General features: G+C 37.7%; 1 protein-coding gene across 1 annotated transcript in view; it reads right to left on the reverse strand.

Annotated features, from left to right (window-relative positions):
- Positions 1-15,564, reverse strand: part of LOC107586444 (calmodulin-regulated spectrin-associated protein 2-like) — a 42,998-nt gene that overhangs the window by 4,756 nt on the left and 22,678 nt on the right. Inside the window, exons 5-16 of the mRNA XM_016273812.1 lie at positions 11,834-11,866; positions 11,361-11,502; positions 8,361-8,500; positions 4,987-5,077; positions 4,797-4,893; positions 4,631-4,668; positions 4,460-4,529; positions 2,339-4,370; positions 1,384-1,520; positions 1,081-1,301; positions 576-666; positions 350-415 (exon numbers count right to left, since the gene is read on the reverse strand). Of these exons, the coding sequence (XP_016129298.1) occupies positions 350-415; positions 576-666; positions 1,081-1,301; positions 1,384-1,520; positions 2,339-4,370; positions 4,460-4,529; positions 4,631-4,668; positions 4,797-4,893; positions 4,987-5,077; positions 8,361-8,500; positions 11,361-11,502; positions 11,834-11,866 (3,158 nt within the window). The remainder of the gene's footprint in view (positions 1-349; positions 416-575; positions 667-1,080; positions 1,302-1,383; positions 1,521-2,338; positions 4,371-4,459; positions 4,530-4,630; positions 4,669-4,796; positions 4,894-4,986; positions 5,078-8,360; positions 8,501-11,360; positions 11,503-11,833; positions 11,867-15,564) is intronic.

The raw sequence follows: 15,564 nt of genomic DNA on the forward strand, positions 1-15,564 counted from the left end.
TATATATATATATATATATATATATATATATATATATATATACACACTTTATTTAAATTTCCTTGGCCTTTAAATAAGCCTCTTGGAAAAAGTGAAATGCAGATCTTTATTTTTGTGTTTTTGAAGTTTCAGTGCCATTCAGTGCCAGTGTGAAGGTTAGTGACCTTAAATATTTTCTGATTTAATAATGACAAAATGAAACAAAAAAAGCTGTGATGGGTGAACTATAGTAGCCATCTTTGTTCAAAGATGGGATCATTCCTTGTGTTGCTGCCAAACTCAAAGCAAAACAGGATGTTCTTCTTGAACAGAAGATGGAAGCACAGAGTCTTATCCAACTACGACTGACCTTCTATTTCTCACACTAGGAGAGCTCAAATAGAAGAAAAGACTGCCAGATGCTAAGCTGTTGCTTCTAAGAAGCAAGAACATTCAAGAATACAAAGGAAAAAATACAGAGAATTCAAAGGATACTGGGTTAGTAATGTACAGTAATGCTAGAGAAAAATATAGAATTGAAGGGAAACACAAGTAAACACATTCTCATTCTGCTGACTGCTTGAAGTGCTTCTTACCTTTGTGTTTTCTTATCTGAGTTGACACTGTCATTATCTCCAAGAGAGGCCAGAGACAGGCTGGAAACTGAAAAAACACGAGGTCGTGAACCTGGGTGTAAAACACAAAACAGGACAGGACCCACAGTTACACAAGACAACACCAAGCCCGCCAAACTTTGTGTTACCCTCATAACAGTACAGCTCTCTGTAATAATGTTGCTAACAGTCTCTCTAACTCCTTCAAACTGTCTAAAACACACAAAAGAGTGTAATTAGAAAGATTCTTAAAAGAATTCAGCCAGATTGGTTAAATTAATTCAAATTAGTTCAGGGAGAGTCCTTTGAAAATAGTTGGAAATTAGTTAGAAAGTTAATAAATTGGTTCGAATAGATATTTAGGCAAGTAAAGTTCTAGAGTACTTGTTAGGAGGAAATACAGAGGGATGCAGTGAGCTGGACAGGAAAAGGCTGAGAGTAGCACAAAGCATGCAGTGTCGGGCTTTGCCAGTAGGGGGCCCTTTACCTGCCATGGCCCTGACAGGAGTCCTGGGGGACTCCATCACATCTCTGTGGATAGACTTGGGCCGTGGTTTTCTCTGTTTGGCCCCCATAGGCCGTGGTTTGACAAGCGTGTCCATGTCCTCCATAAGCTTCAGCTGTTTTCTCCTCAGGTACTCCTGTTTGATAAACTCCCGCCGGGCTTTGTCTTCTTCCTTCTTCATGCGGTCTTCCTCTGCTTTCAATCTGTGGAAAAAGACAGATATTGAAATTAAAGACGAGGGGGAGGAGTTTAGATTTAGTGATTGAAGGCTGGGCTGGGTGTTACCTGGCCTCTTCTTTCTTTTGCTCAAGCTCCACTTCCAGCTGCTGTTTCCTTTGCTGGCTCTCCCGTTCTCTTCTCAGCCTTTTCTCCAGAAGCGCTGCTCGCTTCATGGCCATGCTGTCCTCTTCCTTCATATCATCCTTACAACATGAACACATTATCAGAATGGACATTAAGAATCTCTGTTAATGTCTTATGTTCAGGTCTATCAAGTATCTGAACAAGGAATCTGAAGGCAATTTACTGATGTTAATGTGACGAGTCTGGATGAGCCAGATACGCAACACTTCTCAGACTCCCTACAGAACGCTAACACCATAAAATAATTAATTTGACTTAGTTTTCTGACCTAGATCAAACAGCTGCATTTTCTAGAGATCTGTCCCAAGCTAACCTCCTTCTGCGACTGTTCACGCTAAAAATAATTTTGTTTACTATAGTCACACAGCAGCATTTTCCTGAGCTAAAGCTATGGTAATACACCATTCTGGGTTATAACTATGGCCCTTAACAGCTTAAACAGTTTCTTAATAAAATGTGTCAGGCACTTTCCACCACAATGCTAAAGTGTTCTGGATAGCTGCTAGGGTATTGTTAGCTGTTTGCTAAGGTGTACTATGTGGTTTTAACAAATTGCTAGGCCATTGCTAAGGTTCTCTAGATGGTTGCTTTCTGGTCCAAGACAACATAGCCCTCAATAAAGTCAAGAAAAGTAATATTCTCAATAAACCACATAATTGAAGGTAGCATTCAAGTTCATAGCCCCAATGGTGTGACAAGATTTGATCACACCAAAATTTAACAGGTAAATCATCTTAAATTCAAAGTGCTAACTGTAAGCAATAGTAATAGTGATAGCATTCACCTCTAAGTATTCGCACGTGGTAGTGGAAGAGTTCATTTCCAAGCTTCCTTAATCTACAGATTAAGACAAGGACCTTCTGACATTCATATCTACCTTAAAGAAGAATCCACGGAACATTTTCTGCTCATCGTCCAGATTTTCCCCTGAAGTTTCCTTCTCGCCTTCACCTTGCAACATCTGTCCATCCAGGGGCTTGAGAACAGACAATGGAACCTCAATCAAATTTTTGTTGGTCTGATGGGCGATATCAACTGGCTCGGTGGGAGTGACAATGACGGTCTCCATTACGATCTGTGTCAAAACTTCCGACACACTAGATTCCACTACCGGCTTTATCTCATTTGTTGGCTTCTTCAGCTGTTCCCTTTCTTCTGTTCGTCTGTTCTCCTTCTTGCTCTCCTCTCCCCTTTCTTCTGGCTCCTTGGCTGACAAGTCAGCATCTTTGGTTACATCCTGTTGGGTTTCTTTGGTTGGGGAGGTGATGGTACCAGAAGAACATTCAATCGACAACGACTCAAGGCCTTGTTCTATGTCCTTGTCTGTAGCTTCAACTCCTGATGGTGGTTTCTTCTCATTTCCCAAATAAGAAAATGAGCAGGACACGGACTGAGATGGGGAGAACCTTCTCAAGCGTGGTATGCTGTCCACCGACTGTAGAACAGTCAGGACTCGGTTGAAGGGAGTGATCTTTAGCTCACTGGGTCTGGGTGTCCTTGGTGTCTTGGAATGGAAAGAAGCAGACTTCCTCTTAAGGTTTGTAGGTGAACAGTGCGTAGCTCTAGGAGAATCCGCAGGTGAGGGAGACCCAGAAGAGCGTGCCCCACTCCCTCGGAGCTCTTGCACCTGCTTTTGCGGTGAAGGTTGAGGTGGCGACACAACCCAAGCCTGTTGCTCCCGCATCTGCATGATTGCCTCCTGCTGCTGGGCCAGCCGCTGCATCTCACTCTGCAAGAAGCTCAGGGAAGCATTGAGCTTCTCAATGGAACGTGTGTATTCCATCAGGTCCGCTTCGGATGTGCCATCATCACCCGCAGATTTCACCAGAGACTTGACGGTCTGAGGTGTCTCCGCTGGCGTCTTGCTTCCCTCTGAGCTAGGAGTGTCCTCCTGAGAAGGTGAGGTGCCATCTACTCCTTTCCTCTTGACAACTGTGAGGAAGGCACTGCGTCCCATCTTCTGACGGTGTCGGGTAAAAGCCGCCTCTACTTTCTTCTTCTGAGCCTCAATGGCTCGACGCTTCTCCTCAAGTCTCATGTGCAGCTGCACCATTTCCGCAGCCATGGCCTGGGCCGGGTCCTTGGATGGCTGATGTGCAGGGCTGACCTCAGGTGAAGGAGCCCAGGAAACAGAGTGAGGAATGCCGAGATCTAATCCATCTGGTGTTGTACTTTGGGAAGCAGCACCTTTAAGCTCCACGTTTGGATTCAATTTACGGAATTTCTGCTCAGCAAAACTGGTCATCTTAATCCCAGGAGTAAAAGCAGGGGTGCTTCCAGCAGGGGACTTGCTGCTTAGGCTGCTGGGACATGGGCTTGTAGAGCCCTGGCTATGGCAAGCTCTTGCTTCAAAGTCTTGATCTGTGTCAAACTCCATGCTGACAGTACAATCCCTTAGGGATGAGTCCTCATCTAGTGTCTCTTGGATGTCCTCCGTCCGCACATGGATGCCGGTGTCTACTTCAGTGGTGGATGTGCTAGCAACCCCTTTGGATGACTCTGAAACTGAGTCTAGCTCGCCATCCTTTGCATCAGGGTTCAAATCGCTTTTATTCTGGAGGTGAAGAAAGAAGCCCTCACTGGGCGCATGGGCCCTAGGGCTCTGAGATTTCTTCTCTGAGTTGTGGATGATCTCAAGGGCCTCTTTGATGCTAGGTGGCCCTGAGCCATTTAGACGACCATTATTATTTCCTGACAGGCTGTCAGGACAGACTTCCTCATCAATGCCCATGTTCTTGCCGTTGACAGGCTGAAAGGACAGGTTTCTCTTGATGCCCCTGGTGCCGTGGGGCATCTTGAAACCAAAACCTTCAGTGCTGACAGACCGAGTCATCCCTTGGCCAGTAGGTGTTTGATTGGTGCTCTCTTTATCAAGTGGGATTTCAAAGAACACTCCCTGAGCAGCAGACCTGAAGAAAGAAGAGAGGATGGTATCCAATCGGCATGTAGTTTCAGACTTTGTCTTTTATTCTCAATAATGAGATGAACTTGCACTTACTTCTTCTCTTTGGGCCAAGTACCCATGAAGCTTTCCACAAATGACATTGAGGTTGATCTCTTAACCTCACCTGCACAGCACACATGTATAACTTATATAGTACTGGGTGCATTTCATTTTAAGTCTTAAATTTTGTTATCATAAAACATTTTTTAGGCCTTTTAAATTTACCTGAGCCTGAAGTCTGTGGTTGAGGTCGGAGCGGGAGACTTTAACATGAACATAAAAAAAATATGAATATCAATCCAATTTTACCTTTGAATTTGATCTGCTACAGGCATTCAAAGTAAATTAAGCAGAAGGGGGAAGTTTTCAATAAAAGAGACTTTTGATATACCTTGGTCTGTCTGGACTAGGCTGTCGTTCCATAAAACTTCTCTTTGTGACCTTTGAGATGGGCACATATGGCAAATTTTTCAGTGAAGGGGCTGGTGCTATAAATGACAAGACAAATGTGTCGGTATACAAATGTCAACACCATTGGCTAATATTTCTGGAAAATTCATTCTATTGTAATATTAGTCTACCTTCAGTATTCAACACCTGAGGCTGGACGAATGGCGGCTTAACAACCTCGAACCACCAGAAGAGCTCAGCCATAAACACAAGATAGTTATTCTGGTAAAAACAAACAAACACATTAACTTGCATTGCAAGCATTTTTTCCCAAAATAATTTGCATGCTTGTATAAAACTAGTATGTGTAATATTCCTCCTCTCCCACAAGATGTCTCTGCAATTCTCTAAATCCAGGTAATGCATGAAAGGATACCACCTGGAGACAAGAGTGCCCTTTTTCTTCAAATTTAATTATATAGCTTATATATATATAAGGATTCTGAGGGATTTTATACTTTACAGTATATATAGCTTTTTTTGTCCAATAATGCACACAAGCTTTTTGTGCTATGAACAACATCTTTATGCCAAGACCACAGAATTCATGACCTTGAATTCATAGAGGGTACCTGACATGATGAAAAATGTCTCTGATACACTATTACCACTCAGCAGAATTTACATCTAACAGTTTAAAGGCACAGGGTAACTGCAGCAATTACCCAAGGCCACTCCCAGAAGACATTACCTCAGCATTTTAATTGACTTGCAACAAAGAGTCCTTGCTCTCTTTATAGCCTAGAGTAGCTCTAGACACTCAAAGCCACATCTATTGCATATAACCAAATGATTTAAGCATTTACTCATATAATCCAAGGTATCAATTGTTAACATTTGCAACAGCCTTTAATAATAACATTAATGTCACGTACTAGCAAATTAACAAAGATAAAGCTACCCATTGTCGATTAAAATAATTCAGGGTGAAATTTGTACACAACCTCACTGATTTTATGCAATGTCACATATCCCATCTACCAATGCTATTGGCAATAACTAAAGGAATAAATAAAGGGGTCCACTGGCAACACTTACAGTGGGTACGGAAAGTATTCAGACCCCCTTAAATTTTTCACTCTTTGTTATATTGCAGCCATTTGCTAAAATCATTTAAGTTAATTTTTTTTCCTCATTAATGTACACACAGCACACCATATTGACAGAAAAACACAGAATTGTTGACATTTTTGCAGATTTATTAAAAAAGAAAAACTGAAATATCACATGGTCCTAAGTATTCAGACCCTTTGCTCAGGATAAAAGAGCCAAAGCAGGCGCATGCTTGTACCCAGATGGTGTTTGGCACATGTGTCTTCTCCCCCATCTGCCTGTCTACGTACGTATTCACACACAAAGCGTGAACGTTTTATTAGGTTTATCTGTAGTTTTAGGGGATAAAAATGTTGCTTTTTAATTTGGGGTGTCAATTTATTACAAATATTTAAATATTTAAAATCATGTTAAAAAATTAATCATGCTTCCTCACCCGTATGCAAATTCCTTAATAACAGCATGCCAAACGAATCTTCAAACATTGTTTTCAAAATATGCAGCTTATTACTGGTGAATCTTGGAGAATCAAAAATTAATTGAGAAACGACCCAGACAAATTAGCAAATTGCAGAAAAACAAATATATAGCCTAGAATATATATAGAAAATATACATTTTAAATGTAAAATTTTTAATATTTTCTCAAAATATTTTATTAGGTTTATCTGTAGTTTTAGGGGATAAAAATGTTGCTTTTTAATTTGGGGTGTCAATTTATTACAAATATTTAAATATTTAAAATCATGTTAAAAAATTAATCATGCTCGCTCACCCGTATGCAAATTCCTTAATAACAGCATGCCAAACGAATCTTTAAACATTGTTTTTTCAAAATATGCAAATTATTATTGGTGAATTTTGGAGAATCAAAAATTAATAGCATATATCAATATTTACTGAGAAAGGACCCAGACAAGTTTCTAAATTGCAGAAAACCAAATTAGATATAAAAAACTTACACAATTATATATAGAAAATAAATATACATATACTATATACTATAAATGTATAATTTTTTACTATGTTTTCAAAATTATATAAATAAACTTCTACTCATTTATTAATCTATTTAACCAGGGGATTTTTGGAACTTTTTACTATACAGTTGAGAGCAAACTGGAAATAAATATGACGGGAATGAGATCAGGTCACAATACAGTCCAGATTCAAAGCTGCACCTCACCACATGAAGCACATGTGCTAACCGCTTTGAACATTTTAATAAAAGGAAGCAGCTGGGATTAGATTAGCTCTGACAGAAACTGGGTCTAGGTTACAGCTCTGTGACCTGCTCTCAATTCCACTCATATTTCAGAGATTCAGCTCTGAAGTCTGGCACTGTATCAGACTCTATCAGATGCTGCTCATGTCCTTTAACCAGAGGCTGTTAGGTGCAAATAAAACCCAACATGCTGTGAGAATTTGCTACCATTTGTGGAATAACACTTTAAACAAAAACAGGTGGAACCAGTAGCATTGCTCTCTGTTTAGAGTTTCTAAGCTCATTTTAAACAACCTCCTTGTGGTTTAGTAAGTGTGGCCAGGTTTCCAAATCCTTACCATAAAATGCCAAACTACATATTCTCTTTCCACAGCCACTGAAACCAGAGTTCAACAGCAACAGCAGAAATGTCTGTTCCATAGAACCAAAGGCTTCTCAGTCAACACGACTGAAAATCTTGGCAGCAGATGTTCTTCCTCTCCAGTCCAGAGAGGATTGAGATCAAAGACACGAAGACAACATTCAGAACGAAAAAAACAAAGCAAAAAACTGTCCAAATGGAAGTCTTCACTTCCATCACTTTCAGTCCATAGAGTGGTCTGAACTGACAAAGCAGTCCAAAGTAAAAAATCTCCAGTTTGACGGTATCTACAACTCACAAAACAAAATTTTTTCCAAGTCTTAATTACATTTTGATATCTTAAGATGACGAAAATTTCATAAAAGGAGGTATTTCCCAGAGCAAAGCACAGAATAAAAGCAAAAAAGGCTTAAAAAAACGTCTTGCTGTAGAAAAGCTCTTGAGATCTTTCCATAATAGCTTATCTAGCAAACCACGATTCCTATATTTAAATATCTTCTAGGCATTTTTTATGTGATTTTATTGCTGTTTTAGTCAATGGCACCAGTCTTTAGAGAATCTGCTTCCACTGGAAGGCTGGTTTAAGCACCAGCGTTTGAAGGCAAACCTCATGCTTTTGGCTTTTTAACAGGAATAAAGCCAACTCCCACAGCCAGCACTTGCGCTATTGTGAGAAAAGGGCTCCAAATAACAGCATCCCACCCAACCGCATATGTCGTGGCCTGAGAAATTTGACAAACCTTGACCTACAGTTATAAACGCATAAACCAATGAATTATGAAGGCAAGGGGAACTTAAGGGTCTCTAATTGCATCGAGCTGTAAAACGCCTCTAATTGAAAGATACAAGCTGTATCTGAAGGCTTACTTTGATGGAAGAATGAGCGTAGAGCATGTCCTCCAGATTGAAGTGGCAGCAATGGTTCAAGTGTTCCTTACAGAAGTCCTGGATGAGCTGGAGGTTGTACAGACTGTCTGCCAGCGACATGGTCTCCTTCAGGCAAATGTCTGCAAATCAAAGACGATAAAGTGCTACACTAATCAGGCGCTACTCACTGACAGATCATCCGGCCTATTTGGCAGATCTGACAAGGACTCAACCAATCACAGAGAAGCCCATTAATCATGGAGTCTAAAATGACACTCATGTGATTCACATTTGCCTGTGGGGATAAATGTAATTGCATCCATCATTTGATTTTACAGCTAGGTGGAGAATCAGCACTAGTCCTCTTCATTACTGTGATTAGATTAACAGGAGTTCAGGATGATTAAAGTCACATAAATGTTTCTAAATGAGTAGTTGAAGACTATTGTATTCACGAATTCAAAACTCATTTACAGCACGTTTAAAAATAACTTTCAAAAATATATGTACAGTAGGTCGCAAGTTCGTTTCCTTTGGATGATCCAACCTCAGAGTTTTTAAAGATATGAGTGAAACAAAGAGGAGGAAGCTTATAGACTACTTTAAAAGGTAGGCTAGGTTTGCGTTAGTCACTACTTGGCTAGAAAACATGCAGGCTACCTGTTTGTTGCCACAGGGTGAGATTAGTGAAGCAAAAGCCTATGCTTTTTTAATTTTTTCAGGGTGGAAATTTGGGCGTGGGATTGCGGGTATTATGCATAATTTTACTCACTTCCCTAGGTTTCGCACTTATAATATGGGAAATTTCTCAGGCATTTCAGCGTGAAAGACACTCAGGACAGTTGATGGAATGTATATGCACGTGTTATTAAAGGGGTCATATGATGCTGCTAAAAAGAACATTATTTTGTGTATTTGGTGTAATGAAATGCGTTTATGCGGTTTAAAGTTAAAAAAACGTGAGCTGAGGCGGCGGGGTCGAGAACAGCGCGCCCGGCGGATGTGACGAATGAGAGGCAACCACATGACGGACCCCGGGCTGGACTCCGCTTTGTCCATGGTGAAAGTTGATGTATTCCCTCAGCGACCAGCACAGATCAGCTCTAGGCATGACGAAACGGATATCGTCCTCTTTTGGAAGACCAAACAAAGTAGTTTCGCTTTCACAACGAAGCACACAGCACCTTCACGACATGGCTGCAGCGTCAAAACTACAGTGAGAATAAAAGTTTTGCCTTCTTTCTTTGCGTGAACATTTGGGCGCCGTTATGCAAATCTTCCCACATAGTGAGGTAGATATGTGGGGGCGTGTTAGAACGAGGCGTTTTAGGTAGGTGTGGCTGACTCTGAACTTTTATAAAGAGTATCTCTTTGGATGGATTTGAGACTTTAGTCTTTGCAACTTTACAGATCTTCTTTATGCACCAAGAGCTTGTAACACTCCAAAGAGAAAGGAAAAATTGAAATCGCATCATATGACCCCTTTAAGTCTGGGCAATTAAACATTCAAGAATTTTTAAACCATTCAAGCATAATAAGCAGCAAAAGAGCACTCAGTACTCGCACATTCTCTGAGAGATGGTTTACTGTACGCACATAAAGCCGCTTCTCAGACAGCGTGCGAATACTGAATATTTTGTATTTATATTCTCTCCTTCAATGGTAATATCATTCCTATATTTGATAGTGACACTAAGGAGAGGGCACAGTCCTACAGAAAGATTTTATTGTCATCAGATGTAGCTTTGCACACTGCCAGCATCTAGAATGATCAGGATTTTAGTGTTCATTGCAGAGGGCTCTCTCAATTAGTTATATTTTACAGTTTGTCAACTGATATAAGATTTTGTAGGCTTTGCACACATGTGCACCCTTCGAAAGCGTGAAACCACATGGCCTCTTACACAACAAATTCCAACATAACTCCTGATTATATATATTTTTCCCCCACTATTTTTTTCTAGACTTCAATTTTCTATGGTTTTGTTGTGAAATATTATGAAACAAAAACTTTTGTCTGGGCTCCTCCAACAACTTAAAATATGTCATAATATTTTTTTCAATATTGAGGATAAAATATAAATATAATAATATTACACTTGTATTACTACTACTATTACTACTAAGTTTTTCATAATATAAAATAATACTATTATTGTGGATATTGGTTTTTGATTAAATGTTATGAAGAAAATGTTTTTCAATTGTATCTTGTATAATATTTTAAAAATATTGTGAAAAATAGAAATTAAATAATATTAAACTTTTATTAGTACTATAATTTCTAATAATATAAAATATTACACAGTATTAATGTGGATATTGTTTTCTTTTTGAAAACATTTGTCTATTGTTTCTTGTATATTTTCTTTCAAAATATTGTGAAAAATAGAAATATAATAATATCATATTAATATTAATACAATGTAGTATTAAATTATTTAATAATACAAAAATATAATATAAAGGCACAGGGTATAAATATAAAGTAATAAACATTATATTTTTGGTTATATTGTTTTTTTAATGAAATGTTATAAAATATGTGCTTATTGTATATTCTAAAAAAAAATTATATTGTGGAAAAAGTAGAAATATAATATTATACTTATATTAATACTATAATTTTTTTTTTATAATATTAAGAAATATTAAAATAATACACATCAGAGAAATGTGTGTATTTTTTTAAAGAAATGTTAGGGGAAAAAAACATTTGTCTATTGTATAACATTTTCAAAAAACTGAAAAAATATCTCCATGAATATATCATCCATTGTCACCATTTACATTGTCATTAAATGACATTAAATTAAATTAAACATGGATTTTGAGTACGAGTTGCATTCCTACTGATGATCTGTGTACAATAACACCTTGTGCATTCAATAAAGTAAATAGGGTTCATTTTGATTCAACAGCTCCCACACACTATTCTCTCGGAACATTTGTGTATTATTTTGTGTGTGGTAATGCTGGAGGTTTGGCAGGTTCATGTACCTCCCAGGAGGACGATGGTGGGGCAGTAAAAGTGCAGCAGGGCGGCGAGGGCACAGCCATCTGTGCTGTCCTTCAGGAGGTTGTCCACTGGGGGGATCCATGGCACCATCTTGGGCAGAACCTGCTCCTTCCTATAACGTGCCTGGAGCAAACAGACATAAACAAATGATTCAGTAGAGCAAATCACATCTGATAACACTCAGAGAGTTCATGATGGCCTATTCAACAACTGACCAACGTATGGAAAAGTACTGAAAATAAGACATGCAGTGGGAACTTTAACTAACAGAAATGGATGGTAACATAAAATCTATTTTTACTCAGCCTAATATAAATATTTCTCTGTCGACAGTTTATTGCGTGGTTAATGAAGCTGAGGACAATGTGAAAGCGTCGTCATGGCAACAAAAACACGATGGAGCCACGAGATGGAAGAAGCCGGGATGAAAGAAGGCGTTCACAATCACACTTACAGGAACCAGCTTCATATACCACTTGGTTGGAGACTTCAGCCAGTCAAAGAATGAATGAGAGAGAGAAGGAAAGAGCAGTTACGTCAGCGAGCAGAGATTATTTAAAGCAATCAACTGTTTACGTCCATATCAGATTAAGCGTGACGATGCCTTCTTTACTAGAAACCAGATTACAAGAAAACAGTGAAACTCTTGAAGCTTGAGGGAGGTTTAGTACCTTTCCACTAAATAAATAAATACATTCGTAAACCTCTATTGGTCAATATTGGATATTTATTTTGTGCAGTTAATTTCACCTATTTTTATATTTAGATTACCTTTAAATGCCTTCCATCATCTAACGGTCAATTTGACTTGACCATTTATTGTTTTATTTGTAATTTATTTAGACAAAACACTTTGAATTTTCACTGAGACTGAATCGCTGAGAAAGGAATAGAAAGCAAACCAGCAGAAAAAAAGTGTTTGCTTTAACGCTGTCAGGCCTGGTTAGGACACAGTGTGCTGGTTCCTGCTGCTTCCTCTTCTTAGTTTTCACAGTTTTAAGCCTCTCTCAACTCTCAAGGCTTAAATGACTGTAAAAAAAAAAAAGAAGAGTATCATCAAAAGCATGACAAAATATCTGTAGGGGTCCAAACTGCAGAAGAGGACAAACTGATGCTCTCTGATCTAAGAGACATTAAACCCTGTGAATCACAATATGAATGCATTTTTACCCAGAATGCCCAAAGAAGAAGACTGCAAAGTTACAGGATTAGTCTTTTGCCAGTGGATTAATTCTAGAAACAAATATATATATATATGAAATTATGCATTAAATTATTATTTATTGTTATAAATATTTTAGGAGGTATACAGTAATACATTTCAAAATGTATGCAAATATATATATATATATATATGAAATTATGCATTAAATTATTATTTAATTGTATAAATATTTTAGGAGGTATACAGTAATACATCTCAAAATGTATACAAATATATATATATATATATATATATACAGTGTATACATCCGTGATCGAGTAACTAGTGGAATTAGTGAATTAGTGGATTGCTTATGAACTCGAGTTGCTGAATTATGACAATGTCTAGTTTATGACCTTTATATAATATGTTTTAAATGGTTGTAAGAATGCATATTTCATCTCGCATCTGAAGAATCTGCCCACAATAGTATATATAGTATATTATTCAATATATAGATTTTACTAGTATCAGTACAATCTGTGTCCCATTCACTGAGAGAGACACTATATGACAAAGCAAGGAGAACCTTTTAAATGCTGTCATTTTGCTTAATTTGAAACAATGCTTAAAAATGCATAATAATGCTTGAAACAATGCATAATAATGCATAATATCAGTATGTAATAGTAGCCTTCCGTGGGGAAGAGGAGGATTTTCACTCAGCTACCACCGCAAGTTATAGCACTTGCATATCATTGCTCGCAAATGATTGTCCTCATTTGTAAGCCACTTTGGATAAAAGCGTCTGCTAAGTGACTAAATGTAAATGTAAGTATTTCAAACCTGTGGGAAGTACTGACCTATATAAATATTTTAGAGGGTATACAGTCAAATTTACATGTACATATTTAATATACAAATATGTTTTAGTAATATTATTTTATTTTTATTAATTATATATATATATATACACACACACACACACACACACACACACATGGTGTCATTCTGGGCGCTTCATGCCATGCTGGCTGTTTCAGGATGTTTACAGTGTTGTGTAAGCGCCTGACATTCCTCCTCAGCACTGACTGTGTCTGCACCGTCTCTCAAACACAGCACATCTGAGAACTGACTGCTCTCATTAAGGTCAGATGCCCAGCCCAGGCACGACCTCAGGACAGGGTGGGCCGAATGCTGACAGACGCCCCACACACTTCTGTGTGATGACTCTGCACTTCAGCACTCTCACCAGACTCAGATTATGACATTAACCATGGAATTATGGGGGGGAAAAACAAAAACTAAATCCTACAAAAGTAGCGCTGGGAAGTTGGCAGAGTCTTGTTGTCTCTAGGGGTTTAAACAAGGACGCTGTGTGTACACAAGCATACCGCACTCCTTTCCAACCGAGAGAAGGTAAAACAAGGTGAGACTGACGTCACCCATCATGTTTGCCAAATATGCTGTCACACAGGGACAGGAAGATGGAATGTGAAGCGTTAAAACATGAATCAGCAAACATTTTAATCTTACATCAGCCTGGCAGAAAGTCCACATCAGGATGCTGCCCCCCCGCAGCAACATATTATAAAACACAACAACAAGGCTGATGATATCCGTCACGTCCTGTGAACTCACGTCAACTTAGCAAACATTTATACAGGAGAATCTGAGGCAACTTTTACATAGAATCTGAATAGACTAACAAATCTAGGTGGTTTAAAACGTCTACATACAGTCATTTGATTCACTGAATAATGTTAGTTGTTCTGGGGATATGTTTTAATATTTACAATATACATTTAACATTTTTTAATATCAGATTTTCAAACAAATTTGTCTTTTTAAGTGGTTAATTTTAATGAATCAGTTCAAAACACTGATTCAACTGATTCCTTACATCACTCAAAAATATGTGAAGTGCTGACATGACATTTTTCATGCTTTACAATGTTTTAGTAATACTAAAATAAATAGTTATATTGGTCCATAAATGTATCATAACTTCAGACAGGTGGAAATGTGCAAATGTTGAATTATTAACATTATATAACATAAATATAAACACATATAAACTTATTCATATTAAAATATTAATATTATTTATTCATGTTAACGTAGTGAAAAACATGGGTGAACAAAGGCCTCCTGTAGCGAATTGATTGAAAAATATCCATATTCAAAACATAATAATTAGGGATGCACCGATACTACTTTTTTCAGTACTCGCCTGATACCGATACTTTTATTTTTGGTACTTGCCGATACCGAGTACCGATACCAATACTTTTATTGCATTTGTAAATTTTTTAAATATTAGGTACAGAAACCAAAAGAGCATGTATAATGTTAGTTGGTTAACTTCATTTATCAAATAGACACAGTCAAACCAAAATTTATTCAGACACCTTCAACATTTCTCACATTATCACAGTTTATTCGCTATAGTTTAGAAAATGGTAATAAAATATAACAAGAACTCAGAGTTAAACTGTGTCAGAACAAATTCAGCTTGATAATGTTAGATAACTTTGATAGAAAGGTATGTAATAGATTACAATCAACCAAAAATTAGACAGCTGTTAGTATGACAGTATTTGCACAACTATCAATACTTAGTTGGGCAACCCTCAGCCTTAATGACAACCTGTAGTCTCCTGGGCATGCTGTCATCATGCCATATAATTTGTCACAATTTACTTTATTTTGCTATCCTCACTTACATAAATGAACTATAGTGTCCTGCACCCACTAGTAAAAACATATCAAAAATGATATCTGGTCTCTGAATAATTTTTGGTTTGACTGTATATCCTTCTGTTATTTTCGCACTTAATTATGCCCATTAAAATGTATTTTACAAGTTTTTGTTACTTTCACTGTTCATTGTTTGCTCTATGGTACATCATCTTTAATTTAATTAATTAGAGCTGCTCCATTGCCATGGCTTAGTACTGTAATCACGCGCTTTGCTGTAATAATGCAGGGAACCACTCCTTATAAATCTTCTAACTGTGATATTTTCAGAAATAGAAGTC

The sequence above is a fragment of the Sinocyclocheilus grahami genome, unplaced genomic scaffold (assembly GCF_001515645.1).
Source record: "Sinocyclocheilus grahami isolate Dianchi unplaced genomic scaffold, SAMN03320097.WGS_v1.1 scaffold81.1, whole genome shotgun sequence".
In the NCBI taxonomy this organism is placed as follows: Eukaryota; Metazoa; Chordata; class Actinopteri; order Cypriniformes; family Cyprinidae; genus Sinocyclocheilus; species Sinocyclocheilus grahami.